The sequence below is a fragment of the Salmo trutta genome, chromosome 28 (assembly GCF_901001165.1).
Source record: "Salmo trutta chromosome 28, fSalTru1.1, whole genome shotgun sequence".
NCBI classification, from domain to species: domain Eukaryota; kingdom Metazoa; phylum Chordata; class Actinopteri; order Salmoniformes; family Salmonidae; genus Salmo; species Salmo trutta.
In genome coordinates, this window is record NC_042984.1 from 40,874,424 (window position 1) to 40,900,270 (window position 25,847).

The 25,847-nt window shown below is 44.8% G+C and overlaps 1 protein-coding gene and 1 long non-coding RNA gene across 4 annotated transcripts; one reads left to right on the forward strand and one right to left on the reverse strand.

Moving 5' to 3' along the window:
- Nucleotides 1–1,522: 1,522 nt before the first annotated feature.
- Nucleotides 1,523–24,839, reverse strand: dalrd3 (DALR anticodon binding domain containing 3). Of its 3 annotated transcripts, XM_029720066.1 has the most exons (14): nt 14,178–14,770; nt 12,763–13,067; nt 12,284–12,573; nt 11,942–12,000; nt 11,673–11,774; nt 8,509–8,573; nt 8,288–8,346; nt 7,512–7,594; nt 6,876–7,002; nt 3,576–3,634; nt 2,818–2,934; nt 2,401–2,469; nt 1,908–2,033; nt 1,523–1,861 (listed from the first exon to the last, which is right to left on the reverse strand). In XM_029720066.1, the coding sequence occupies exons 1-13, from the start codon at nt 14,409–14,411 to the stop codon at nt 1,914–1,916; spliced, it is 1,689 nt and encodes a 562-aa protein (XP_029575926.1). In that variant the 5' UTR covers nt 14,412–14,770; the 3' UTR covers nt 1,523–1,861; nt 1,908–1,913. The 3 variants fall into 3 exon arrangements, with proteins under 3 accessions (XP_029575926.1, XP_029575927.1, XP_029575925.1); XM_029720067.1 differs by lacking the exon at nt 14,178–14,770 and adding an exon at nt 24,748–24,839 and having other exon boundaries at nt 1,523–2,033; XM_029720065.1 differs by having other exon boundaries at nt 1,523–2,033; nt 14,178–14,769.
- LOC115166245 (uncharacterized) lies at nt 20,276–21,279 on the forward strand. Its single transcript, XR_003870291.1, has 2 exons — nt 20,276–20,480; nt 20,619–21,279. It is a non-coding gene; the product is annotated as an uncharacterized LOC115166245 (long non-coding RNA).
- Nucleotides 24,840–25,847: the final 1,008 nt, after the last annotated feature.

The window sequence follows — 25,847 nt, forward strand, 5'->3', positions numbered from 1 at the left end:
CAGATATGAAAGAGAATGGTTAATCAACTATGGGGGGGGGGGGGGGGACGACGTATATTCCCCTGCTAAATGGATAAACAGATGTTAGAAACGGCCGATTCCCACACATAAAGGCAGTCAGTGTAACACTGAACTGGAAAACCCTGCCTCGAGACGTTTGGTCTGACGTCAGAAAACCTTGTCCCAATCAGAAAGACTGGTTTTACATTGCTACGGTGTGCCCTAAGGAATCGGACCCGTGGTGGCTGTGTTGGGAGGAGAGCAAACAGCTGCAGCCCGTGGAGAGCTCCAAGGCCAGCTGTTCCCGTCTCATTATGGGGGGGGGGGGGGGGGTCAAAAGGACACCAGCGGAGGGGAAAAAAGAATCACTCAATTTGACATACAGAGAGCATAGAGCATGATGTGGCAGGACCAGCTAATGATGAGGAGGGCTGAACCACCAATTACTCGCTATAGCCGTCACTGTGGATACGTTTTTAATTGCGTGGCCCCGGCGTCCATTTTAATTGCCTAGCGTGAACTTGAGCATCCACATATCTTTTTATATAAGCGCTATGATGGGGGAAGTGATCTGATATGGCCTACAAATTAATTATACTCATAACCAATTATTTCTGTAATCCCCAGGCGTTATGCAACAATTTATAGACTTGCCCCGTAACTCATCACACTTAACATGAACAACAAATAGCTGCCCACGGTGCTGCACTGTGGTACATATACAAACCTTAACACGCATCTTAACACACACGGCAGCAGGGTCGCCGAGGTCAACACTCATTTATTGATCGAGGTGGAAAATAGATTGGCCCGGTGCACCGTTGACAACATTGTGGGAGAGAAGAGTGCGAGTCCCTGTAAAGCTCGGGTCACCACCGACACACAAACGTACACAACAATAACAGTCCAAGATATGGCACAGAGCGACAATGGACAACTGGGACAGTACTGTATAGTACTTTGGCACAAGAGAAGTACTGTGGCGGGTTAGTCTATGTCACATATATCATTCCATTACAAATACTTTTTGAGATCAATCGACACTAACCAAAGAGTTTATCAAATTGAACAACTGCATTATATATATAAATAAATAATACTGACACAGCCAGTGGAGGGGAAGGGAGAAGGGGACAGTAAATGTCTCATGGTGGCCAGGGGCAATATCTAGTGATGAGGGCGGGGGCAGTGCTTACACGGTGTACATGCAGAGTGTGTAAATACTGTATCTATGGCTCTAGTGTCTGTTAGAGGAATAGTGTCTAAGGTATCGTATAAGGGAAGACTGAAGACAGGTAGATGTTGATTGGTTCAAAAGGCAGTGAGGGTCTCCGGTAGAGGCTGGATCTGTGGTACACCAGAGATACTGGTGATACGTCTGGGGAGACCAAGACTTCACAGAGGGGTGCAAATGATCTATACGGTTTCTTTTATCAACAGTAAATAGACTGGGCAGTGATGGAAGGTGTATGTCACATATACATAAGAGGACTTCACAGGGTTTTAGTTGGGGGGGGGGGGGGGGGGGGGGGGGGGTAAAAGCCTAATAATAGCTACAGTACAGTAGTAAAAGGGACATTTATATGTGCATTTCATGTAGGGGATAGGCTAGTGATCATTTACGGCGGATATTGAGCCTTATATTTGGGCCAGTTCATGGGGCGTTAGTTGGCGTATTTGGGGGCATTTGTTGGGGCTATATTCGGGGCTACAGTTGGGGTATTTGGGGGCATTTGTTGGGGCTATATTCGGGGCTACAATTGGGGTATTTTGGGGCATTTGTTGGGGCTATATTCGGGGCTACAGTTGGGGTATTTTGGGGCATTTGTTGGGGCTATATTCGGGGCTACAGTTGGGGTATTTTGGGGCATTTGTTGGGGCTATATTCGGGGCTACAGTTGGGGTATTTGTGGCTATAGCTGCCGGATGGGAGGAAGGTGAAGAGTATCCAGGGCGCGATGGTAGAGCTCTCTCAGTGCTCTCAACAACTGCAGCCGACAGAACATCTGATTGAAGAGGTGAGGCAACGGCTCCTTTAGAGAAGGGAAGAGAGGGGGACAGAGGGAGAGAGAGAGAGACAGATTGAGGTTAAACGTTATGGACTGAACTACGTGGGAACTTTAAATCAGTTTAAATCCAAATCAGCTGTGCTGTCTGCCAGTACGCCATGTTTTCAGGCATGGTATGGATGACCAGAGGCTATTAACACATGGATCTCCATGTGTCAAACAATAGGGGGCATCACACATGCAAACGTTTATTTAATTCTACATACTGCGAGACACATGCTCTAAAAGTGCACTGTCCACTAACTCTAACCTAATTTAACAGCCAGCCAGCCAGCCAGCCAGCCAGACAGACAGACAGACAGACAGACATGTGAAATGACTGATTGCTCACCCCAAGGACGTGGACTCTGTTGTAATAGGAGCTAAAATCCTTACTGAGAGACACCAGGAACTTGCAGATCTGGGAGACACATTGCACACACATTAAACATACATTGTATGAGCATTCATTCACCTATATCAACTAGGTCGGGACGCTACCAGTATCGCGATACTCGTTAGTATCGTAGCAAGGAAACAAAACACAAAGCGGACTAAACTTCTTTAGGAAAACAGCGCTAATGTTGGAAACAAACATCATTATGTTGTCATCCAGAGTCACATTTATTTATTTTCCAGTCTATAGCACACAATATTTTACATCCTGCAGGTTTATAAAGGACCAAAGACTTTAGTCTGCTTCGTGTTTTCATTTTTGCTATCAACTGATATTTCAATACACTACAAATATATCCTTTTAAAACCTCACCTGTTCAGTCTTCAGGTTGACTCTGGCCCCTCCTCCATCACACTCCAACACCTGTCCTGATTGGTCGAGAAGCTCAGAGAATGGAATAAGGTAATTGAACAGAAGAAGCCACTCCCCCTGTGAAACAGAAAGAGAGAGACAGTCTCTAGAGGACCTAAGTAAAAATTAAACACTGATATTCACAAAGCGTCTCGGAATCGAAGTGCTGATCAGGTATCAGGTATCCCCGTCCATCTAGTTATGACCTAAAAGGTCAAACTGATCCTTTTTAAAAATATATATTTTTTTACCCCCAATTTCATGGTATCCAATTGGTAGTTACAGTCTTGTCTCATCGCTGCTACTCCCGTACGGACTCGGGAGAGGCGAAGGTTGGGAGCCATGCGTCCTCCGAAACACAACCCAACACTGCTTCTTGACACAATGCCCACTTAACCCGGAAGCCAACCGCACCAATGTGTCGGAGGAAACACCGTGCACCTGGCGACCGTGTCAGCGTGCACTACGCCCGGCCCGTCACAGGAGTTGCTGGTGCACAATGGGACATGGACATCCCTGCCGGCCAAACCCGACCCGAACCCGGACAATTGTACGCCACCCCATGGGTCTCCCGGTCGTGGCCGGCTGCGACAGAGTCTGGACTCGAACACAGAATCTCTAGCGGCACAGCTAGCGCTGTGATGCAGTGCCTTAGACCACTGCACCACTCGGGAGGTCCCAGGTCAAACTGATCCTTGATCAGCACACTGTGGGCCTACCTCTTCTTTTAGAGCTGAGAAGTCCAACTGGGAGCCCTCTGGGATTTCAGGGTAAAGTCCTGTGGGAGGCAAATACATGGGAACTGAACATGCACCATGACAATAAACACATAGTACAATGAAGGTTGTACATGTTTATATTGCTTGGTGTGGACTAGTACTCATATCCAACATGGTAGTTTGTGGTCCTGTGTGGCTAAGTCGGTAGAGCATGGCGCTTGCAACGTCACGGGTCATGGGTTCGATTCCCGCTGGGGCCACCCATACAAAATGTATGCACACATGACTAAGTCGCTTTGGACAAAAGCTTCTGCTAAATAGTATGTAAATATGGTTCACGGCGTCGTGGCTGAACGACATCAACAAACAGCTGGCTGGTTATACAATGTACCGGCAGGATAGAACAGAGGCGGTCTATCTATTTTTGTAAAAAACAGCTGGTGCACGATATCTAAGGAAGTCTCGAGCTATTGCTCGCCTGAGGTAGAGTTTCTCATGATAAGCTGTAGACCACATTACCTACCGAGAGAGTGTTCATCTATATTCTTTGTAGCTGTTTACATACCGCCACAGTCAGAGGCTGGCACTAAGACAGCATTGAATGAGCTGTATTCCACCATAAGCAAAAATAAAACGTTCACCCAGAGCCGGCGCTCCTACTAGCCGGGGACTTTAATGCAGGGAAACTTAAGTCAGTTTTACCAAATTTCTATCAGCATGTTAAATGTGCAACCAGAGGGCAAAGAACTCTGGACCACCTATACTCCACACACAGAGATGCATACAAAGCTCTCCCTTGCCCTCCATTTGGCAAATCTGACCATAATTCCATCCTCCTGATTCCTGCTTACAAGCAAAAATTAAAGCAGGAAGCACCAGTAACTAGATCAATAAAAAAGTGGTCAGATGAAGCAGATGCTAAGCTACAGGACTGTTTTGCTAGCACAGACTGGAATATGTTCCCGGATTCCTCCAATGGCATTGAGGAGTACACCACATCTGCCACTGGCTTCATCAATAAGTGCACCGATGACGTTGTCCCCACAGTGACAGTACGTACATACCCCAAACAGAAACCATGGATTACAGGCAGCATCCGCACTGATCTAAAGGCTAGAGTTGCCGCTTTCAAGGAGAGGGACTCTAACCCGGAAGCTTATAAGAAATCCTGCTATGCCTCCGATGAACCATCAAACAGGCAAAGCTTCAACACAGGACTAAGATCGAGTCGTACTAAACCGGCTCCAACGCTCGTTGGATGTAGCAGGGCCTGCAAACCATTACAGACTACAAAGGGAAGCACAGCCGAGAGCTGCCCAGTGACACAAGCCTACCGGACGAGCTAAACTACTTCTATGCTCGCTTCGAGGCAAATAACCCTGAAACATGCATGAGAGCACCAGCTGTACCGGAAGACTGTGTGATCACCCTCTCCGCAGACGATGTGAGTAAGACCTGTAGACAGGTCAACATTCACAAGGCCGCAGGGCCAGACGGGTTACCAGGACGTGTACTGCGAACATGCGCTGACCAACTAGCAAGTGTCTTCACTGACATTTTCAACCTCTCCCTGTCTAAGTCTGTAATAGCAACATGTTTTAAGCAGACCACCATAGTGCATGTGCCCAAGAACACTAAGGTAACCTGCCTAAATGACTACCGACCCGTAGCACTCACGTCTGTAGCCATGAAGTGCTTTGAAAGGCTGGTCATGGCTCACATCAACACCATCATCCCAGAAACCCTAAACCCACACCAATTTGCATACGCCCCAACAGATCCACAGATTATGCAATCTCTATTGCACTCTACACGGCCCTTTCCCACTTGGACAAAAGGAACACCTATGTGAGAATGCTATTCATTGACTACAGCTCAGCGTTCAACACCACAGTGCCCTCAAAGCTCATCAATAAGCTAAGGACCCTGGGACTAAACACCTCCCTCTGAAACTGGATCCTGGACTTCCTGACGGGCCACCCCCAGGTGGTAAGGGTAGGTAACAACACATCTGCCACGCTGATCCTCAACACATGGGCCCCTCAGGGGTGCGTGCTCAGCCCCCTCCTGTACTCCCTGTTCACTCATGACTGCATGGCCAGGCACGACTCCAACACCATCATTAAATTTGCCGATGACACAACAGTGGTAGGCCTGATCACCGACAACAACGAGACAGCCTATAGGGAGGAGGTCAGAGACCTGGCCGTGTGGTTCCAGGACAGCAACCTCTCCCTCAACGTGATCAAGACAAAGGAGATGATTGTTGACTACAGGAAAAAGAGGACCAAGCACGCCCCCATTCTCATCGACGGGGCTGCAGTGGAGCAGGTTGAGAGCTTCAAGATCCTTGGTGTCCACATCACCAACAAACTAACATGGTCCAAGCACACCAAGACAGTCGTGAAGAGGGCACGACAAAACCTATTCCCCCTCAGGAGACTGAAATGATTTGGCATGAGTCCTCAGATCCTTAAAAGGTTCTACAGCTGCACCATTGAGAGCATCCTGACTGGTTGCGTCACTGCCTGGTATGGCAAGTGCTCAGCCTCCGACCGCAAGGCACTACAGAGGGTAGTGCGAATGGCCCGGTACATCACTGGGGCTAAGCTGCCTGCCATCCAGGACCTCTATACCAGGTGGTGTCAGAGGAAGGCCCTAGAAATTGTCAAAGACTCCAACCCCCCTAGTCATAGACTGTTCTCTCTGCTACCACACGGCAAGCGGTACCGGAGCGCCAAGTCTAGGTCCAAGAGGCTTCTAAACAGCTTCTACCCCCAAGCCATAAAACTCCTGAACATCTAATGGCTACCAGACTATTTGCATTGCCCCCTCCCCCTCAACGCCATTGACACTCTCTGTTGTCATCTATGCATAGTCACTTTAATTAACTCTACCTACATGTACATACTACCTCAACTAACCGGTGCCCCCGAACATTGACTCTGTACCGGCACCCCCCTGTATATATTGTTATTTTATACTGCTGCTCTTTAATTACTTTTATCTGTTATTCTTATCCGTATTTTTTGAAACTGCGTTGTTGGTTAGGGGCTCATAAGTAAGCATTTCATTGTAATGTCTACACCTGTTGTATTCGGTGCATGTGACTAATAACATTTGGATTGATTTGATATTATTATATATTGGTAGTGTATGTTCAACTGTGTGGTTCAGGTGGGTGTGGAAGTGTTAGATTGTGGTTGGACTAGAAATATACAGTACTCTGAGTCACTTCGGATAAGCCAGTCACGTCTACTAAATGACCATATCATCATCATGTTGCCTTGCGTGTCTCACCCTTCTCCATGCCTCGCTCGTAACTGTCAAAGAGGGTGTGGAGCCGAGCACAGTTGTACATGACAAAGACTCCGCCTCTGGGGCCTTTGGTGGACACACTGCCATCCCTCTGCACGTCCAGGGTGACCTGTGTGTTAAAACAGTTGTCAGTCTGCCAGTCAGCTCTGACTCAACACAACACCAGCCAGGCACAAACTCCCTGGAGAGCAAGGTAGGCCAGCACGCTACCAGTTCTCACACACACACACACACACACACACACACACACACACACACACACACACACACACACACACACACACACACACACACACACACACACACACACACACACACAATTATCGGTGTGCACAGCTGCGCACACACACACATGCACACAATGCCCACTTAACCCGGAAGCCAGCCGCACCAATGTGTCGGAGGAAACACCGTACACCTGGCGACCGTGTCAACGTGCACTACGCCCGGCCCGCCACAGGAGTCGCTAGTGCACAATGGGACATGGACATCCCTGTCGGCCAAGCCCGACCCGAACCCGGACAATTGTGCGCCACCCCATGGGTCACCCGGTCGCGGCCGGCTGCGACAGAGCCTGGACTCGAACCCAGAATCTCTAGTGGCACAGCTAAGACTTACCGGGCTCATATGGACCGTTGAGAGCAGCTCAAACCTCACAGTGGCTGAGGTCATGACCTTGATGATGTCATCCCAAGTCTGGCCTGGAAAATGATTTGGAGTATTAAGGAAAAAAATCACATACCCTAATCAGTCATTGAAAAAGTACTCAAATGCTCTACTTGAGTAAAAGTTAAGATACCTTAATAGAAAATGACCCAGTAAAATAGTACTTGAGTAAAAGTCTAAACATATTTGGTTTTAAATATACTTAAGTATCAAAAGTAAATGGAATTGCTAAATATACATAAGAATAAAAAGTAAAAGTATTAATTCATTCAAATTTCTTATATTATGCAAACCAGACGGCACCATTTTCTGTTTTTTTAAATTTATTTACGGATAGTCAGGAGCCCACTCCAACACTCAGACATTAATTTGCAAACAAAGTATTTATGTTTAGTGAGTCCACCAGATCAGAAGCAGTAGGGATGACCAGGGATGTTCTCTTGAGTGAATTGGACCATTTTTCTGTCAAAATGTAACCAGTACTTTTGGGAGTCAGGGAAAATGTATGGAGTAAAAAGTGCATTATTTTCTTTAGGAATGTAGTGAAGTAAAAGTTCTCAAAAATATAAATAGTAAAGATACCCCCCCAAACTACTTAAGTAGCACACAAGTATTTTTACTTAAGTACTTTTCACCACTGCCTAATCATACAAATCAGTGCCTCTCATACACATTAAAAAGTACACACGCGTTTCAAAGCACACTTCAGACAAATTGAGCACACTCACCTTCGACTTGTTCTCCGTACTTCATCTCTGAGGCCTCCTTCATCTGCACTCTTCTCAGTCTATAGGACAGGGCGAACAAAGACCCGATGGGACAGACACACATACAGAGGCTCGAGGAGATCTGAAAAGATCACCTTCGAGCAGATGGTGGAGCACAGTGATATACTTAGGTGCTGGGACTAAAGAGAAATCAAATGGATAAAACTAGATGTAGTTCTTACTGGAGATACTGGGCCGCACTGAGGTGACTTCCAGGAGTCTTCACTGGTCCACAAACTAGATGCCTCTGAGAAACAGAAAGAGGGAAAACGAGTTCACTCATAATGTATCTGGTTGCAGCCAGGATAGGTTGAGAGACTGTTTTGTGGATGCATAAAGCAATATTGTCAACAATTTTACATTTTAGTAATTTAGCAGACGCTCTTGTCCAGAGCAACTTACAATTAGTGCATATCTTAAGATAGCTAGGTGAGAGAACAACCCATCACAATCGTTTTAAGTACATTTTCCCTCAACAAAGTATTTAAATCAGCAAAGTCAGTGCTATTAAGACCAGTGCCTTTTTCTTTCATTTTGGAGGGGCGCCTTGAGAGTTATTTAAAGCTGCATTATGCAGAAATCACGCCCTCATTTCCTGGTTGCTAAAATTCGAATAGTTCGCCTAATTTTTGTTAATGTGACAAAACAATCAACTATAGTGTAGAGAACCATTGTAACATCTAAAACGCTGTGAAATCTATTTATTTAACGCAAAATATTGTTTGAAGCTGGTGTAGAAAACCGAAAGTAAAAGACATAAAAATAGCGCACATAAAGCAGATCTACTGCTTCTTAGACTTGCTTTCAATGAGAATGACAGATCTATAACACACATTTCTATGTGAATTTGGTCGGGTCGCACAATAAGTTACATATTTTAGCTTTAAAAAGATACTCTTCAAAGAGGTCGGGTTTCAGACGTTTTCAGACGTTTTCTTACTTTAGGGGGAAGCTTGTTCCACCATTGGGGTGCCAGGACAGAGAAGATCTTTGACTGGGCTGAGTGGGAGCTGCCATCCCCTAGGAGTGGGAGGGCCAAGAGACCAGAGGTGGCAGAACAGAGTGCTCATGTTGGGATGTAGGGTTTGAGCATAGCCTGAAGATAGGGAGGGGTAGTTCCTCTTGCTGCTCCACAGGCAAGTACCATGGTCTTGAAGATGACGCGAGCTTCGACTGGAAGCCAGTGGAGTGCGCGGAGGAGCGGGGTGACATGGAAGACCTTAGGAAGGTGGAACACCAGGCGGGCTGCGGCATTCTGGATAAGTTGCATGGGTTCGATGCAGAGTTGAGCGCTCCATGTCCTTTCCAACCGCTCCGTTAAAAACCGCTCTGCACTCACAACAACAACAAAAACTTTCGCTCCATTCATTAAAATCACAATTTTACCAACACCCATCTATTTTTGGGACTTCCTGGACCAACCATTTGGTTTTGAGGTTTTGAAACCAAACCATATGGATTTGAATGAAAAGTATTTGAATAAACATGAAAAGGTGAATGTAAGAAGCTAACATCATTTCAAATCGGCTACATGTCATTTTAAACACCATATAAACACTCTAATTAGGTCAGGAGCCAGACAGGGAGCCTAAGAATGAATTATTTAGGCTATATTATTTATATTATTTCAAGGCTATAGCCTACAAATAAATACATCGTGAAGCATTTGCGAGTGTGACAATAGGCTGGTAGGGACATAAAGCGCTCACCATTTAAACAACATTTTTGTGGTATTAAATCATTATAGTCTATAAATTGCGCATACATGCTGTGATTTACTTAGAATTAAATACAAATGAATTGAAAAATGACTTATTAGTGCATTTGAATTCATTTTTAGAATTCATTTTTAGGAACACGAGTTTGGCCAGTCTGTGGCTTCAGGCTCATGTGATGGTGCCTGGAGAGCGGGCCAGCAGCAGAGAATATCCTCTCTACACTTGCAGAGCCACTGGGGATGTTAAACATCATTTTCGCCATTCTTGACAGGCTGGGCAGTGACCCTGAGTTTTGTATTTATTTATATAGGTAGGCCTAAAGGTTTTTAGGCGTAGGGACTGATCAGAGCCTGAAGGTACGGAGGTGCCGTTCCCCTCACAGCTCCGTAGGCAAGCACCATGGTCTTGTAGCAGATGCGAGCTTCAACTGGAAGCCAGTGGAGAGAGCGGAGGAGCGGGGTGACGTGAGAGAACTTGGGAAGGTTGAACACCAGACGGGCTGCGGCGTTCTGGATGAGTTGTAGGGGTTTGATGGCACAGGCAGGGAGCCCCGCCAACAGTGAGTTGCAGTAATCCAGACGGGAGATGACAAGTGCCTGGATTAGGACCTGCGCCGCTTCCTGTGTGAGGCAGGGTCGTACTCTGCGAATGTTGTAGAGCATGAACCTACAGGATCGGGTCACCGCCTTGATGTTAGCGGAGAACGACAGGGTGTTGTCCAGGATCACGCCAAGGCTCTTAGCACTCTGGGAGGAGGACACAATGGAGTTGTCAACCGTGATGGCGAGATCATGGAACAGGCAGTCCTTCACCGGGATGAAGAGCAGCTCCGTCAGTAACAGTAACGACATGTCATTTGGCTGTAAAAATGTATTACCTTTTAATGGGGCGTGAACACAACCAGGCTTGATGTTTCATCTGATTGTCAAACAATTCACTTTAAAAAGTAGGCTACCTGCGCACATTCGTCCGGCATAATTCTAGCATCAAAAACAGCGCATCCGCCATTTGATGAACGGAAAGAGACGTCTATAAAAACACCAAAAAGTGTAATGTCATTCTGTGATTGTCATTAGGGACACAATTCACAGCCTGAATTGATTGATGTGTCCACTGTTATCCGAGCGGGTCTCAGTCTCAGCAGCCAGTCATCGCTGCCTTGGCAAAATGTTTGTGTTCATCTCCAACCACACTGCATTTTGGAGCGTATATCACCCGTTTTCAAGACTATTCGCTAATTTCTCATGCGGCCGACAGGCGGTAATGACAAATGATTGTGAAATAGCCTAGTTTTCTTTCCATCTTTGTTTTAATTATTGCGATAGTCTCATATTTTACTGGTACGCTGTTGTTTCGGCACTATTTATTACCGGACCACACCGGATTACTTTCACCTCTGGGTGCACCTCTATTGGTTAGTATGGTGAACAGTGGAGGCTGCTGAGGGGAGGACGGCTCATAATAATGGCTGGAACGGAAACAAATGTATCTGATACCATTCCATTGATTCCCCTCCAGACATTGCCACGAGCCCGTCCTCCACAATTAAAGGTGCCACCAACCTGCTGTGATGGTGAAGTACAGATCACCTTTATGTGGTAGTTGATGTGTCGTTGTGTCAAACAAACCTGTGTCGCCGTTGCACCACTGGCTCTCCATAGCATCGCTATCTGCTGCTGACGGAACTCATCTTGACAGGAAGTGACATGTACCGCGGTTGCTGTGGATACCTAGGTCAATCAGAGATGTGAAAACCTAACATGAGACGTTATAGTAGTCCACGGCCACAGGTATAGTATTACTATAGTAGTACACGGCCATAGATACAGTATTACTATAGTAGTACACGTGTAAAGCTTGATGTTTAGAGCATTGGGGAATAGAAAGCTTGACTCACTGTGCAGTCTGCAGTAGCCCTGTCCAGTTGGGCCAGATGAGACACACTGTCTCTTTGCACTGAGGAAAAAAATCACATGAATTATGTTACAGACAGTCCTTAAGTCAAATCTATAATGGACTGTTAAGCTATGGAAGTTCTATTTCCCTCGGCTACATTACAGCAAGTTTCATATCTATAGGCGGCACATTATAGACTTAGTTCCATATGAGATAATTCCATTGTATTGACCAATTTGACCCAAACCTTCTGTCTTTGCCAATGTAGGTGTTAATTACAGGTCAACACGTTTACAACCAATCCCCAGGTCCTAACCTAGGTCAAAGATCCTTCATGTCTCACCTGTACAGGTACCCAGGCTGGGGTCATACCCCGGCAGCTGCTCCTCCTGAAGCACCCTCTTCAAGTTCACCCTGAGCGTCCCCCGCTCCTTCTCTCCCTCCATCTTCTTTCCTCCATCTGTCTCCTCTCTTTCTTTGTATGGGGAATTCTGTAAAGCCTCCAACATCTTCTCCTCCCTCTCGTCATTGGTCCAGCTGACCGGCACTGACGGCCAATCGACGCCAAGTACTCGGAGGAAGACGATGATGTTGCTATCTTCAGGCAGCACAGGGCAGCAGGACACAGTAAACCTGAGAAAAACAGGGAAGTTACCAACACTGATATATGATATGGTGATAATGCAAAACCCTCTATACTCAGTATAACACATATTTAACCAAGCCGGCACATACTGCATGAACATACACAACACGGATATATACAGTGTACTGGACAGTGGCATAATGCCAGATGAGTTGTCAAGCCATGTCCTAACTCACCCCTGTCTCCTCAGTAGCGCCCCTAAGTGGTCAGTCAGCAGCACGGTGCGTAGTTGCCCCAGCGTGAGTGTGTCAGGGGAGGGTAAATTGGGTTTGGGGTGAAGGGCTGGGCAGTTGAGCACCACACAGCCCTGTCTCTGGCTAGGAGGATTCAGGTACGCCGACACTCCACTCAGGACCTTCTGAAACGCAGCAATCCGGTCGACCCGCACCCTCAGCCCCTCTCCCATGACCTCCCCACCAGCCAAAGGAAGAACCCCACACCCTTTCAGGGACAGCACTCTACCCATCACTGCTGGGGGAACCTAGACACAAACACAGAAACACATCACACTTACATACTGTCCATGGATAGCAGACAGTTCTTCTCAAATTCTAAGACATATACACTATCAATCACACAGTGAAAAACAATATTGCAGTAGTAGTAGCCTTCTGCCTTCAGTGGGATAGACCTAATTTGCCTACTGCATGAGTCTGTTCTGTTCCCCTGCTCAGACGTGGCTGACACATGCCAGATCTTACAATGCCTGGATAGGTCATTTATGTATCAGCTAACCACATCATATGATATAGCAATCTGGTGCCCGACGGCACAGTCGATGACGTGGCACGCATGCAACGTCTGAGCAGGGAATGCAACCATGCAACTACTTTGATCACGATCCCCTGCTCAAACCATGCATCAACCAATGGTTGAGTTCCACGTCATCGACTGTCATCAACTGACAGATTGCTATAACATATGATGTGGTTTTCTGATACATAAATGACCTTTCGAGATCTGGCATGTGTCAGAAACGGGTTTCCACTAGTTACCACAGCCACAAAGCCAAAATTGTCTATATCATAAAAATGTATGAAAACAAAAATGTACTTTTTGGTCTTAATTTAAAGTTAGGCATAACATTAGCAGTGTGGTTAAGGTTAGGTTGAAAATCACACTTTAAGAAAGAGAAATTGTACAAATAGGCGGGATTTATTACTTTGTGGCTGTGACCTCGCAACGCCTTGGCGATGGTCTCGCGAGATGATAGACCCCATGTAAAAACACGGTGCCACATTTTGCTGTGAGTGACCCACATTAGATTTGCCAGTCAGGGGTTAATAATTTTTGCCGCAGGGTTTAAATGTTATGTCGATGAAGACAATGTCAACGGTCTCAAATATGAAAACGTATTCATTCTATTTTGTTCACAATCATCATGTGGATGTTGAAGATAGGTCGGGGTAAAAATAATGAACCTCCACATCTCTCAAGACTCTTCAACCTGTCAAAAAGAAAAGCGTGTCTGTCTGTCAACCCATGCGTTATAACCAGTGCATCCAACTGCAAACAATTCAAAGGAAATATATAATGGGGTTCAAATGAATTAAATAATAATATGATGAAGCTAGCTATCTAGCACACCGACCTGTCCGTCTGCATAAAGCGTATTCAGCACCGTAGTGGGTGACAGGAAGTCCCTGTTTTGGAGATTCTTAGCGCTGCTTTCTTTAAACCAAAGCTTCTCCGGCTCACTCGAGATTCTGTCACCGCTACCCAGACCATTAGCATCGGAAACATTTTCAGGGTCTCCCCGTAGTGCGGAGCCCAGAGCTTGGACGGTACGGGTGATCCGAAACGGTGTCTCACCAATGTTCTCCATCACTAACTCAGAACCTAATCATCACTTCAACTGAGCTAAACGGTATAGTAATCATTTGTGTTTATTACAGCTAACTTTTCAAATAGACAAAAATGTATCCCTCTGCCCTAGTCGATCGATCTCGTATTGGCTGTGAATGACTGCATGATAACCACAATGCGGAACTGTAGAGTGCAAATGTTGTTTCCCTGAGTCTCGTTTCCTTGTGAAGCAGGGCAAAAGCGCGAGTTTATGGCGCCATATTGTGTGTGGCAGTGTTGGCCGTGTAGCACAATCTATGAAATTCATAGTAAATTAACTTTCATCAACAATGTTGGTCATTTAATGGTGATTCTGCAACTACGGGCACTTCTGTGTCTTCGCAGTGATATAATTGTATTTAAATTATTATAATTGTTATTCTTTATTTGTTAAATTCACACTACAATCACCCCATACTTTTTTTTCACACCTCTCAATCAAGTATTTTAGCTACTTATCAGATGCATTTTATACCTCAAGTTCACTGTTTTGCCCTTGTCCCTGACCCAGACTTTTGCACTTCTACTATATTTTTCTATGAGAAAACATTATATAATGTGTAATTTATTATTAATGTTATCTACTAGAGAAAGATTAAATTAAATCTATATCAATATGTATTGTGTGTATGCTCTTTATATTGTTTTTAAACAATATAGGTAGTGGTGTCATTTCCACAACTGAGGACACATTTCTCATTAATAACGTTTTTTGAAGAGAATGTTAATTTAGTTACCAAAACATTGTGACAGTGTATCACATGGTTGGTCATCTCTACTGCCTCTGATCAAGAGGGCTCACTAAACACAAGCATTGTTTGTAAATTATGTCTGAGTGTTGGAGCGTAACCCTGGCTAACCGTACATTTAAAAAAACTAGAAAATGGTGCCGTCTGGTTTGCTTAATATAAGGAATTAGAAATGATTTCTACTTTACTTTTGATGCTTAAGTATATTTTAGAAATTACAGACATATAGAAACAAAATAAAAAATGATCCTATACGATACCAGGAACATCTGCAAAAAGACAGGGAGAAATACTGGAAATAAAAAGAGAAGGGAGAAGTGAAATCTATCTCTGAGCTTACAAAGCAGAACAAAGAAACAAGAGATGGCAGTGGAAATGCAACCAACGGAATAGAAGACAGACTTTAAAGAGAACAGTTGCAATGGAGACCAACCTATCAGGAAACACACCACCTCAGTCACCAGATGACTTGCAGCCAGAACATGAGGCCAACATACCTGCCCCTAACTTACCTGCCCCTGAAGGGAGCCCTGATACCCCTTCCTCATTGTCTGCAACATAAATGAGTAGTCGAATACTTGCTGGAAGGAAAAATGTTGGAAGAAGTCGCTCAAAAACATCCAATGATCTTTACATGGCAAATGTCAAACTTGATAATGCTTTGCGGAAAAGCTGAGAAATGCAAAAAAGGTATGATCGCCTGATGAAGAAACTGGTGAGACAAGATTCCACAAAGACAAAACACCAAATGAAGGAAACTCCAAAGAACTTGAGAAGGATTTTATTGTTTCAAAATGCCATCATTGCAGAGTTAAAGCCCTTATCATCAAATTTACCAGTGCCAAGGACAAACAAGTGCCTTCAAAAATGCTCAGTGGCAACATCCTGAGAAAGTATGGCCTGGACAATGCCGCAAACAGAACATTTTGATTTTCAGCAAAAGCAATGAGGACAAATGACAACAGGCCATCAAGTCTTCAATACTCCAGGAAAAATCAGTGTAACGGAATTAGCATAGCCACAGAAGAGAAAACCACTACATTCTATGAACGTGATGACAACAGAAGAGCAACAACAGAGGAAAAGGACAAAATAACGAGGTACAAGAAGGAAAAGCAGAAGCGCTTCTTGAATGGCACAATTCAGAACATTTATCAGAAGTTTAAGAGGGAATATTCAGAGATTCACATTTCCTACTATGAATTCTGCAAAATATGTCCTTTTTGGGTTGTCAAGCCAACAGTCCAGGATAGTGACACATGTCTCTGCAAAACCCGCGCCAACCTCCAGTACATGGCGGACAAACTACAGCATCACAAAGTGATCAGCTGCAGCAACATTGAGAACCTTATTAAGTCTTTGTGCTGTGAGATCCTGAAGAAAGAGTGCATATACAGAGAGTGCTTCCTTTGCCAAGCAAAAGAGCTTAAAACATCTGACTTTGATGCTGGTGAGCAGACATGGTGGTTTGAGTGGAAAAACAAAGCTGAAGAGAGAGAGAAGGAAAACAAAGAGGGAAACATGGAGAAGTTCACTGTACATTTGACAGTAAAATAAAAGGTATGTGGCACACTGCAGATTGTACTGGAGGACTTCTCCAAAGGATTGAAAGAGAAGTATGTGAAACACGTGTACAACATTCGACACCAATACTCCAAACTGAGATAATTAAAGGAGAATCTGGGGAAAGAGGATATCATTGTGCATATTGACTTTGCAGAGAACTACCTCAAATCAACGTTATTTGTCACGTACACTGAATACAACAGGTGTAGACCTTACAGTGAAATGCTTACTTACAAGCCCTTAACCAACAGTGCAGTTTTTAACTAAAAAATAGGTATTAGGTAAACAATAGATAAGTAAAGACACAAAAGTAAGTAAAGTGGCGGACACAATGCATAGTCCGGGTAGCCATTTGATTAGCTGTTCAGGAGTTTTATGGCTTGGGGGTAAAAGCTGTTGAGAAGCCTTTTGGTCCTAGACTTGGCGCTCTGGTACCGCTTGCCATACGGTAGCAGAGAGAACAGTCTATGACTGGGGTAGCTGGAATCTTTGACAATTCTTAGGGCCTTCCTCTGACACCGCCTGGTATAGAGGTCCTGGATGGCAGGCAGCTTAGCCCCAGTGATGTACTGGGCCAAACGCACTACCCTCTGTAGAGCCTTGCGGTCGGAGGCTGAGCAGTTGCCGTACCAGGCAGTGATGCAACCAGTCAGGATGCTCTCAATGTTGCAGCTGTAGAACCTTTTAAGGATGCCAAATCTTTTTAGTTTCCTGAGGGGGAATAGGCTTTGTCATGCTCTCCTCACAACTGTCTTGGTGTGTTTGGACTATTCTAGTTTGTTGGTGATGTGGACACCAAGGAACTTGAAGCTCTCAACCTGCTCCACTGCAGCCCCGTCGATGAGAATGGGGGTGTGCTCGGTCCTCCTTTTCCTGTAGTCCACAATCATCTCCTTTGTCTTGATTACGTTGAGGGATAGGTTGTTATTCTGGCACCACCCGGCCAGGTCTCTGACCTCCTCCCTATCCGCTGTCTCATTGTTGTCAGTGATCAGGCCTACCACTGTTGTGTCGTCTGCAAACTTTATGATGGTGTTGGAGTTGTGCCTGGCCATGCAATCGTGGGTGAACAGGGAGTACAGGACGGGACTGAGCACGCACCCCTGAGGGACTCCAGTGTTGAGGATCAGCGTGGCAGATGTGTTGTTACCTACCCTTACCACCTGGGGGCGGCCCGTCAGGAAGTCCTGGATCCAGTTACAGAGGGAGGTGTTTAGTCCCAGGGTCCTTAGCTTAGTGATGAGCTTTGAGGGCACTATGGTGTTGAACGCTGAGCTGTAGTCAAAGACTAGCATTCTCACGTAGGTGTTCCTTTTGTCCAGGTGGGAAAGGGCCGTGTGGAGTGCAATAGAGATTGCATCATCTGTGGATCTGTTTGAGCGGTATGCAAATTGGAGTGAGTATAGGGTTTCTGGAATAATGGTGTTAATGTGAGCCATGACCAGCCTTTCATAGCACTTCATGGCTACGGACGTGAGTGCTACGGGTCTGTATTCATTTAGGCAGGTTACCTAAGTATTCTTGGGCACAGGGACTATGGTGGTCAGCTTGAAACATGTTGGTATTACAGACTCAATCAGGGACATGTTGAAAATGTCAGTGAAGACACCTGCCAGTTGGTCAGCACATGCCCAGAGCACCCGTCCTTGTAATACGTCTGGCCCAGCGGCCTTGTGAATGTTGACCTGTATAAAGGTCTTACACACGTCGGCTACGGAGAGAGTGATCACACAGTCATCCAGAACAGCTGATGCTCTAGTGCATGCCTCAGTGTTGCTTGCTTCGAAGCGAGCATAGAAGTGATTTAGCTCGTCTGGTAGGCTCATGTCACTGGGCAGTTCGCGGCTGTTCTTCCCTTTGTAGTCTGTAATAGTTTGCAGGCCCTGCCACATCTGATGAGCGTCGGAGCCGATGTAGTACAATTAAATCTTAGTCCTGTATTGGCGCTTCGCCTGTTTAATGGTTCGTCTGAGGGAGTAGCGGGATTTCTTATAAGCGTCCAGATTAGAGTCCCTCTCCTTGAAGGCGGCAGCTCTACCCTTTAGCTCAGGGCGGATGTTGCCTGTAATCCATGGTTTCTGGTTGGGGTATGTATATACAGACACTGTGGGGACGACGACATCGATGCACTTATTGATGAAGCCAGTGACTGATGTGGTGTACTCCTCAATGCCATCGGAGGAATTCTGGAACATATTCCAGTCTGGGCTATCAAAACAGTCCTGTAGCATCTGCATCATCTGACCACTTCTTTATTGATCGAGTCCCTGGTGCTTCCTGCTTTAGTTTTTTCTTGTAAGCAGGAATCAGGAGGATGGAATTATGGTCAGATTTGCCAAATGGGGGGCAAGGGAGCGCTTTGTATGCATCTCTGTGTGTAGTGTAAAGGTGGTCTAGAGTTTTTTTTTTTCCTCTGGTTGCACATTTAACATGCTGATAGAAATTAGGTAAGACTGATTTCAGTTTTCTTGCATTAAAGTCCCCGGCCACTAGGAGTGCCACCTCTGGGTGGGCATTTTCCTGTTTGCTTATTTCCTTATACAGCTGACTAGGGTGCGATCTTAGTGCCATCATCCATCTGTGGTGGTAAATAAACAGCTACAAAAAATATAGATGAAAACTCTCTTGGCAAATAGTGTAGTCTACAGCTTATCATGAGATACTCTACTCTATTTCTCTACTCTATACTCTATTTCGTGCACCAGCCGTTGTTTACAAATATACACAGACCCCCCCCTTTTCACAGACCCCCCCCCCCCCCCCCTGTTCTATCTATAAGCAAACAGTGCAGCGTATATCCCGCCAGCTGAATGTTATTCATGTCGTCATTCAGCCACAATTTGGTGAAACATAAGATACTACAGTTTTTGATGTCCCGTTGGTAGGATATTCGTGATCGTACCTCGTCCAATGATTGTACGTTGGCAAGTAATATTGATGCTATAGGCAGATTTCCCACTCGCCGTCGGCGGATCCTTACAAGGCACCCCGCCCTGTGTCCTCTGTACCTGCATCTCTTTCTCCTGCCAATGACGGGGATGTTGGCCTTGTCGGGTATCTGAAGTACATCCTGTGCGTCCTGCTTGTTGAAGAAAAAATCTTAGTCTAATCCAAGGTGAGTGATCGCTGTCCTGATATCCAGAAGCTCTTATGTACAAAATAAGTTACAAATAATGCAAAAAACAAACACATAATAGCAGAATTGGTTAGGCGCCTGTAAAACGGCTGCCATTTCTTCCTTTACCTGTGTAAATACACCAGTGAAATCCAGGCAGTTCACTTTGGTGATTCTCACAAGCAGGTGACCCTCCACACCTGTGTTGGATATACCACAAATTATACAATTTCACTTTGGTCACTGAGCTCGTCTATGCGGCATGACCCCTCTGCTATCTGGGCCCATCTCTCAGGCTACTGCTGTACACTTTGTGAGTGCAGGTCAGGATAGGTCTAAAAATAATATCTGCTGTCTCTCCACCCTTCCCTTTGAAATGGGCTTCCAGAGAGTCACATGGAATCTCCGAGAAGCCGGACATGGAAAAGACGCAGCTGTGTAACGAAAAGCAGATGGAATTGTGGCACGAAGCAAGGACCTCCCATATGGAAGAACTGTATTTGAGGAACTGTCAAAAGATCAGTCAGCCTACAAGCTCTTATATATCTCAGAGGAAGAGATAGAGAGCATGGGGAACCTCCCACCAGAGACAATCCGTGGGACAATGTGGACGCACCAGGTAATCGTTGTGGGTTATTTTATGTCAAATCTCACATTTGTTATACAAACATATTATCACTACATTATGTGTCACTAGACTATGTCAACATTACATATTCCGAATGTGCATAACGTTTAGAATTTCCTGTGTTTCCAGATTGTCACCGACAGTCCAGGAGAGATAACTTAGAGGATACTCAGTTGCTTCTGTTCCTTTCCACATCACTGCAGCTGTTTCAGCCCATGGACTGTGACTCTCTGGTTGAAAAGAAGTGCGCGTCAGACCAAGATGGAAAATCCAACACATCTCACAACGCCTTCCAGCCCATTGAAGATCTAAGTGAAACATTGACCGGAAAGTGGTTTTGTGGCGGAGTATGATCAGGAGGTTTACCCTGGTATCGTGCAAGACGTTCACGCAGAGAGTGGTGCTCTTGTGAAAACCATGAGCCGCGTTGGCTCGAACCGTTTTCTTGGAGCCCCGTCCAGTGACCAAAAGGCACATGGAGCTGGATGCCTTGGTCTGGGAGGAACGTAGCTCTCTTTCTAAGCCTTTAGATACCATTGGAAACTCACTTGGTAGTACATACAAAGTACATACATAAAATAAAACATGTACAGCTCTCAATTAACTCTTCCCTCAATATATCGGTGCTAGAAGTTCTAGTTGTTGCATCTAAGTGTAGTCAATGACAAAACATTGTTCTCATGTTGAAAAGGTGCTAGGTCCAGTGTTTTGGAAGTAAGTGGTGAACTTGGTAGATGGTATAACAACATTGCAATGACAGTTTATTAAATGGCTTTTCCTACTTTTTCAATAATGTCATGATCTCTTTCAGAGCTCTATCTGAATGAATTCTCATTATGCCATAGAAAGCCTTTTTGGTATAGAAACTCATGTGGTCATAATAAATCGTTCTGTTCTCATGGCGGGTGCCAGAAAGGACTGTATATATGAAGGTTGCCGGACTAGGAACACGGCTGGTTCAGGCTCATTGGCCAACAGGCCTACAGTCAGGCTAATTTGAGCAGTAGCCTACAGATGTTCACCAAGTCTCAGCGTAGTCGAACTAAGTGGAATAAGAAGTTGACTATGCCTGCTATGCAGGTCGAGACCTTCAAGTTCCTCGGTGTCCGCGTCACTAAGGACATACATGTATCATGGTCTAAACACACCAGCTCAGTCGTGAAGAGGGCACGAACAACGCCTCTTCCTCCTCAGGATGCTGAAAAGATTTGGCATGGGTCCTCAGATCCTCAAAAAGTTATACAGCTGCACCATTGAGAGCATCTTGACTGCCTACATCACCGCTTTGTATGGCAACTGCTCAGCATTCGAACTCAAGGCGCAACAGAGGCTACAATCTTTACTAATAACTTTACTAATAAAGTTTTGTCGCACCTGGACTACTGTTCAGGTGCGGCAATTGGCTCAGAACAGGGCAGCTGGCCCTTAAATGCACACAGTGAGCTAACATTAATAATATGTAGGTAAATCTCTCGTTGCTTAAAGTGGAGGAGAGATTGACTTTTGTTTAAACTACTGGCACACAGCTCAGACACCCATTCATACCCCACAAGACATGCCACCAGAGGTCTCTTCACAGTCCCCAAGTCCAGAACAGACTATGGGAGGCGCACAGTACTACATAGAGCCATGACTACATGAATATTCCACATCAAGTAACTGAAGCAAGGAGTAGAATCAAATTTAAAAAAACAGATAAAAATACACCTTATGGAACAGCAAGGACTGTGAGGAGAGACACACACAGGCACAAACACACATACAAATGAAAAGACACGCACTCTACACACACGTCCACATGGATGTTTTATTGTAAATTTGTGATAGTGCAGTATTGGCCTGAGGGATCACACTAAATGTATTGGGTAAAGGGTTATGAAATTAAATGTAATATTTTAAATTGTATATAACTGCCTTAATGTTGCTGGACCCCAGGAAGAGTAGCTGCTCAGCTAATGGGGATCCTTAATAAATACAAATACAAAGTCACTGGGGCTGAACTCCTTGCCATCCAAGACCTCTATAGCATGCAGTGACTGAGGGAGGCCAGAGAAATTGCGAAAGACTCCAGCCACCAAAGTCATAGACTGTTCTTTCTGCTACTGCACGGCTAGCGGTACCGGAGCACCAAGTCTGTGAACCAAAAGGCTCCTGAACAGCTTCTACCCCCAAGTCATAAGACTCCTGGACAGTTAATCAAATGGTTACCCGGACTATTTACGTTGACTCCCTTTCATTATTTATATATCTTAATTGTTTTGCACTGACTCCCTTGCACTGGCTCCATGCACACTCACTACACCCTACCCAAACACTCACATATACTACCCTCACACTTCAACACACACATGCATACTGACGCAACACATAACTCTCGCACAGAGACCCACTTTACATACACTGCTGCTACTCTGTTTAATATATTTCCTGTTTGCCTAGTCACTGTTACCCCTACCTACATGAACATACTGTATTACCCTAATTACCTCGTATCCCTGCACATTGACTGGGTACTCTACTCCTTGTATAAAGCCTCGTTATTGTTTTTATTGTGTTACTATTTCCTGATTGCCTAGTCACTTTTACCCCTACCTACATGTACATACTGTATTACCTTAATTACCTCAACTACCTTCTACCCCTCCACATTGACTGGGTACTGGTACTCCTTGTGCATAGCCTCGTTATTATGTTTATTGTGTTACTATTTCCTTATTTGGGGGGGGGAAGTATTTGTATTACTTTTTAACTCTGCACTGTTTGGGAATGGGCTCGTAATTAAGCATTTCACTGTAAAGTTTACACATGGTATATTCGGGGCATGTGACCAATAAGATTTGATTCGGTAACTGCGAATGTAAACTAACTGCAATGTAAACGGTCCGTGTAATGTAAACTGACTGCAATGTAAACGGTCCGTGTAATGTAAACTGACGGCACAAACATATCCCTGGACATTTTATTTAGCAGTGTTCCCAGACAATGTAAAAAGTTGATACTGTCAATAAAATCCATTTTGAATTTAGAACACAAGAATAGGGCGACAATGCAGAAACCCTCTCTGACGATAAATCTATTTACAAACTACACTGTATATACAACATTATCTCAAATAAATAGCACCAAGCTGCTCAGGTCCTAGATAGAAGCTGGTGTCATTCTTTGCTGACACGAAATTCCCGGTGTCTTATAGTGTGTTTGGCAATCCGGGAGAAAACGTGTCATTGAAGAACATCACCTGTTAGTTTTTTCAGTGTCAACTTGAACCACACCACACTGAAAGACACTCACTGAATCAAGTACAACATGAAGTATTGTTCTCCCTCTGACAGCACTAGAAACAGTCAGACTGTTGGATATTGCAAAACGGGATGGAGACGGAACCCACATCCAGGTGCTGTTCATAGACACAGCTGCATTATGGGTTCCGTTACCATCCTACCCGCCAACATCACTATTGAGGATCCCGTTCCCATTTCACAATTTCTTGGGGTGGAGGAAAGAAATTGGTCTATCCTGTCCCATTCACACCTTGAAAAAACTATGTCTGGAGAGAGAGAGAGAGATAAAGAGCAAGAGATAGAGGAAGAGAGAGAGATAGAGGAAGAGAAAGAGATAGAGGAAGAGAGAGCTATATAAATATATATATATATAGAGAGAGAGAGAGACTGCACAGGAGGTCACAGTCCATTGGAGGAGGAGCAGATGAAGAGAGTTATAAAAGCAAAGGTTTATGGGAGATATAAGGAAAAGATAGGTTAGCTGTGGAACTTTATTTATTCCGTCATTTTACTTTAAATCTCACATAGGCTCTGTTACAAAGTTACTGGAAGAAACCCAGAGAATAGTTAAAATGGACAGACAGAGAGTGAGAGAGAGAGACAGGGGGAGAGAGACAGGGGTAGAGAGAGAGATGGGGAGAGAGAGAGAAAAAGAGAGGGCAGAAAGCCTATTAATGAATCATCAGAGGCATACTTTCGCTTATTAATTGAAGTCACCTACTCCTCAGGTTTGAGGGGAAAGCTAGTGTTTATCTGATCATTAGAAGAAGAGAACGCAAACAGAAAGGAATAGAAAAACGGTAGCTCAAAACAAGAGAACCCCAGAGAGGGGTATTTTGAAGGTAAGCTACATAAATAGTGAGAAAGGATTGAATGAGGTGAATGAGGACAAAAACAGACGGTTAAATGAATGGAAACAAAGTACAGCCCCCGATAAAATGATATGAAGAGTCCCCCTTTTCTGAAAAGAAAGTTACCGTATATGCTTTGCTCAGGTTGCCATCGGCTTTCTCCAACTCGGCTGTCACCCTGCTGTCTGTACTCCTCTATTTATGAGTCTTCACTTCCTCCTAAATACACAAAGAATCGATTTCACTTTCACTTCTGCAGAACAACTGACCATAACTCCTCCTTCACTCCGCCCCTCCCCCTTTTGCTGTCACAACAAAACAATCTCTGGTTGCTTTACTACTGTACCACTACCTCCTGCCACTTTCAACTGATTTTTACAGTTGATATACAGTACCAGTCAAAAGTTTGGACACACCTACTCATTATAGTGTTTTTCTTTATTTTTACTGTTTTCTACATTGTATAATAATAGTGAAGACATCAAAACTATGAAATAACACATATGGAATCATGTAGTAACCAAAAAAAGGTTAAACAAATCAAAATATATTTTAGATATTTCAAAGTAGCCACCATTTGCCTTAATGACAGCTTTGCCCACTCTTGGCATCCTCTCAACCAGCTTCTCCTGGAATGCTTTTCCAACAGTCTCGAAGGAGTTCCCACATATGCTGAGCACTTGTTGGCTGCTTTTCCTTCACTCTGCGGTACAACTCATCCCAAACCATCTCAATTGTGTTGAGGTCGGGGGATTGTGGAGGCCAGGTCATCTGATGCAGCACTCCATCCCTATCGTTCTTGGTCAAATAGCCCACAGCCTGGAGGTGTGTCGGGTCATTGTCCTGTTGAAAAACAAAGTGCAAACCAGATGAGATTGCATATCGCTGCAGAATGCTGTGGTAGCCATACTGGTTAAGTGTGCCTTGAATTCTAAATAAATCACACTGTCTCCAGCAAAGCACCCCCACACCATCACACCTCCTCCTCCATGCTTCACGGTGGGAACCACACATGTGGAGATCATCCGTTCACCTACGCTGCGTCTCACAAAGACACAGTGGTTGAGTCCAAATCATCAGACCAAAAGGACAGATTTCCACCGGTCTAATATTCATTGTTCATCTTTCTTGGCCCAAGCAAGTCTCTTCTCCTTATTTGTGTCCTATAGTAGTGGTTTCTTTTCAGCAATTCGACCATGAAGACCTTATTCACGGAGTCTCCTCTG

Excerpts from the sequence above, each read along its gene's own strand:
- dalrd3 (XM_029720066.1), bottom strand. The coding sequence starts at position 14,411 with ATGGAGAACATTGGTGAGACACCGTTTCGGATCACCCGTACCGTCCAA. Across the intron at positions 13,068-14,177 it reads CGCTTTATGCAGACGGACAG|GTTCCCCCAGCAGTGATGGG; the intron begins GTCGGTGTGCTA and ends GTTTGTGTCTAG. Across the intron at positions 2,935-3,575 it reads TCTCAGCTCTAAAAGAAGAG|GGGGAGTGGCTTCTTCTGTT; the intron begins GTAGGCCCACAG and ends TCTGTTTCACAG.